The following is a 1,379-nucleotide window of genomic DNA, read 5'->3' on the forward strand; positions in this document are numbered from 1 at the left end:
AATACTAAAAAGTTTTTGGTTTTTTTTGTGAACTAAATAAAGCCCAAGTAACTTTTCCAGGGCCCAAGACGCACAACAAAAAGGCCACTGGTGCCTGGTGGTAACCCCTGCAGGCCCGGTACGAGCGCTAGCGGTTGGACGCAACAACGAACCGATGGGCCGAAAAGAGCTCCTAACACCAGCAGGCCAGCCAACAAAGCCCAAACTTGCGTCCTCCATATCTGTCCGCCCATCTCAAATCAACGGCTCAGATCCACCGCAAACTGCGAAAACCCTAGCCCCAGCTCGCCCGCCTCTCCTATAAGTAACTCCCCTCTCTCTCCTCCCCCAATTCCTTGCCCTACTCCTCGCGCCGCCGCCGCCGCCGCCACCACTGCCCCCAGCGCCCAGCCGCCGCCGCCTCCGGAGAAGAGGAGGGAGCCAGCACCAGCCGCCATGGGTCGCGTCCGCACCAAGACCGTGAAGAAGACCTCCAGGCAGGTGATCGAGAAGTACTACTCCCGGATGACCCTGGACTTCCACACCAACAAGAAGGTGCTGGAGGAGGTCTCGATCCTGCCCTCAAAGCGCCTCCGCAACAAGGTGGCGGGGTTCACCACCCACCTGATGCGCCGCATCCAGCGCGGCCCCGTCCGCGGCATCTCCCTCAAGCTGCAGGAGGAGGAGCGCGAGCGGCGCATGGACTTCGTCCCGGAGAAGTCGGCGCTCGAGGTCGAGGAGATCCGCGTCGACAAGGAGACCATGGAGATGCTCGCGGCCCTCGGCATGGCCGACCTCCCCGGCGTCGAGCGCCAGCAAGAGGTCTCCAACGCCCCCGCCTACGGCCGCCCGCAGTACGGTGGTCCCCGCCGTGACCGCGTCTAGGCTTCACGCTGTTATCGCCGTGGTTGCCTCTTGATCTGCCATTCGTAGTTACTATGCTACTTTGTTAAACTTATCTTTGGTTGCTTCTGAGGCGGTTAAGTTTTGAACTTGTGTTATGCTATAAATTCTTAAGTGTTTGGGTCTGCGTGTGATGGACATGAGATTTATATTCTCGCGCCAATGAAGTCTTAAGATATTTTATAAGTTACTATGAGATGTTCCTACATTTTTGTTTGTTTGCTCGTTATCGTGCATGTGACATAGGGATATCTGATTTAGTAAATTGCATGCCTTTAGATCTATATTTAAATTGGTGTTGCTGGTTTGTTCATTGTGTCCTATGCAGATTAAATCTGTTCGATATTCATTCCATCGCTGTACAATTCCATGCTGCCTAGGTGTGTGGCTGTTAGCTAGGGCTGCTGTGATCTGGGTTGATGAAGTCTTATCAGTCCAATGAGATTTAGTTACAGTGTTACACATTTTCAATTTAATTAGTTCTTTTCTAGTGAACT

General features: G+C 53.4%; 1 protein-coding gene across 1 annotated transcript; it reads left to right on the forward strand.

Moving 5' to 3' along the window:
* On the forward strand, positions 325 to 1,090 carry LOC8077316 (40S ribosomal protein S17-3). The gene has a single exon (XM_002436607.2). The coding sequence runs from the start codon at positions 436 to 438 to the stop codon at positions 862 to 864; it is 429 nt and encodes a 142-aa protein (XP_002436652.1). The 5' UTR covers positions 325 to 435; the 3' UTR covers positions 865 to 1,090.

This window comes from Sorghum bicolor, chromosome 10 (genome assembly GCF_000003195.3).
Source record: "Sorghum bicolor cultivar BTx623 chromosome 10, Sorghum_bicolor_NCBIv3, whole genome shotgun sequence".
Taxonomy (NCBI): domain Eukaryota; kingdom Viridiplantae; phylum Streptophyta; class Magnoliopsida; order Poales; family Poaceae; genus Sorghum; species Sorghum bicolor.

What these genes read in the sequence shown, in the direction of transcription:
- LOC8077316 (XM_002436607.2), top strand. Translation starts at nt 436, where the DNA reads ATGGGTCGCGTCCGCACCAAGACCGTGAAGAAGACCTCCAGGCAGGTG.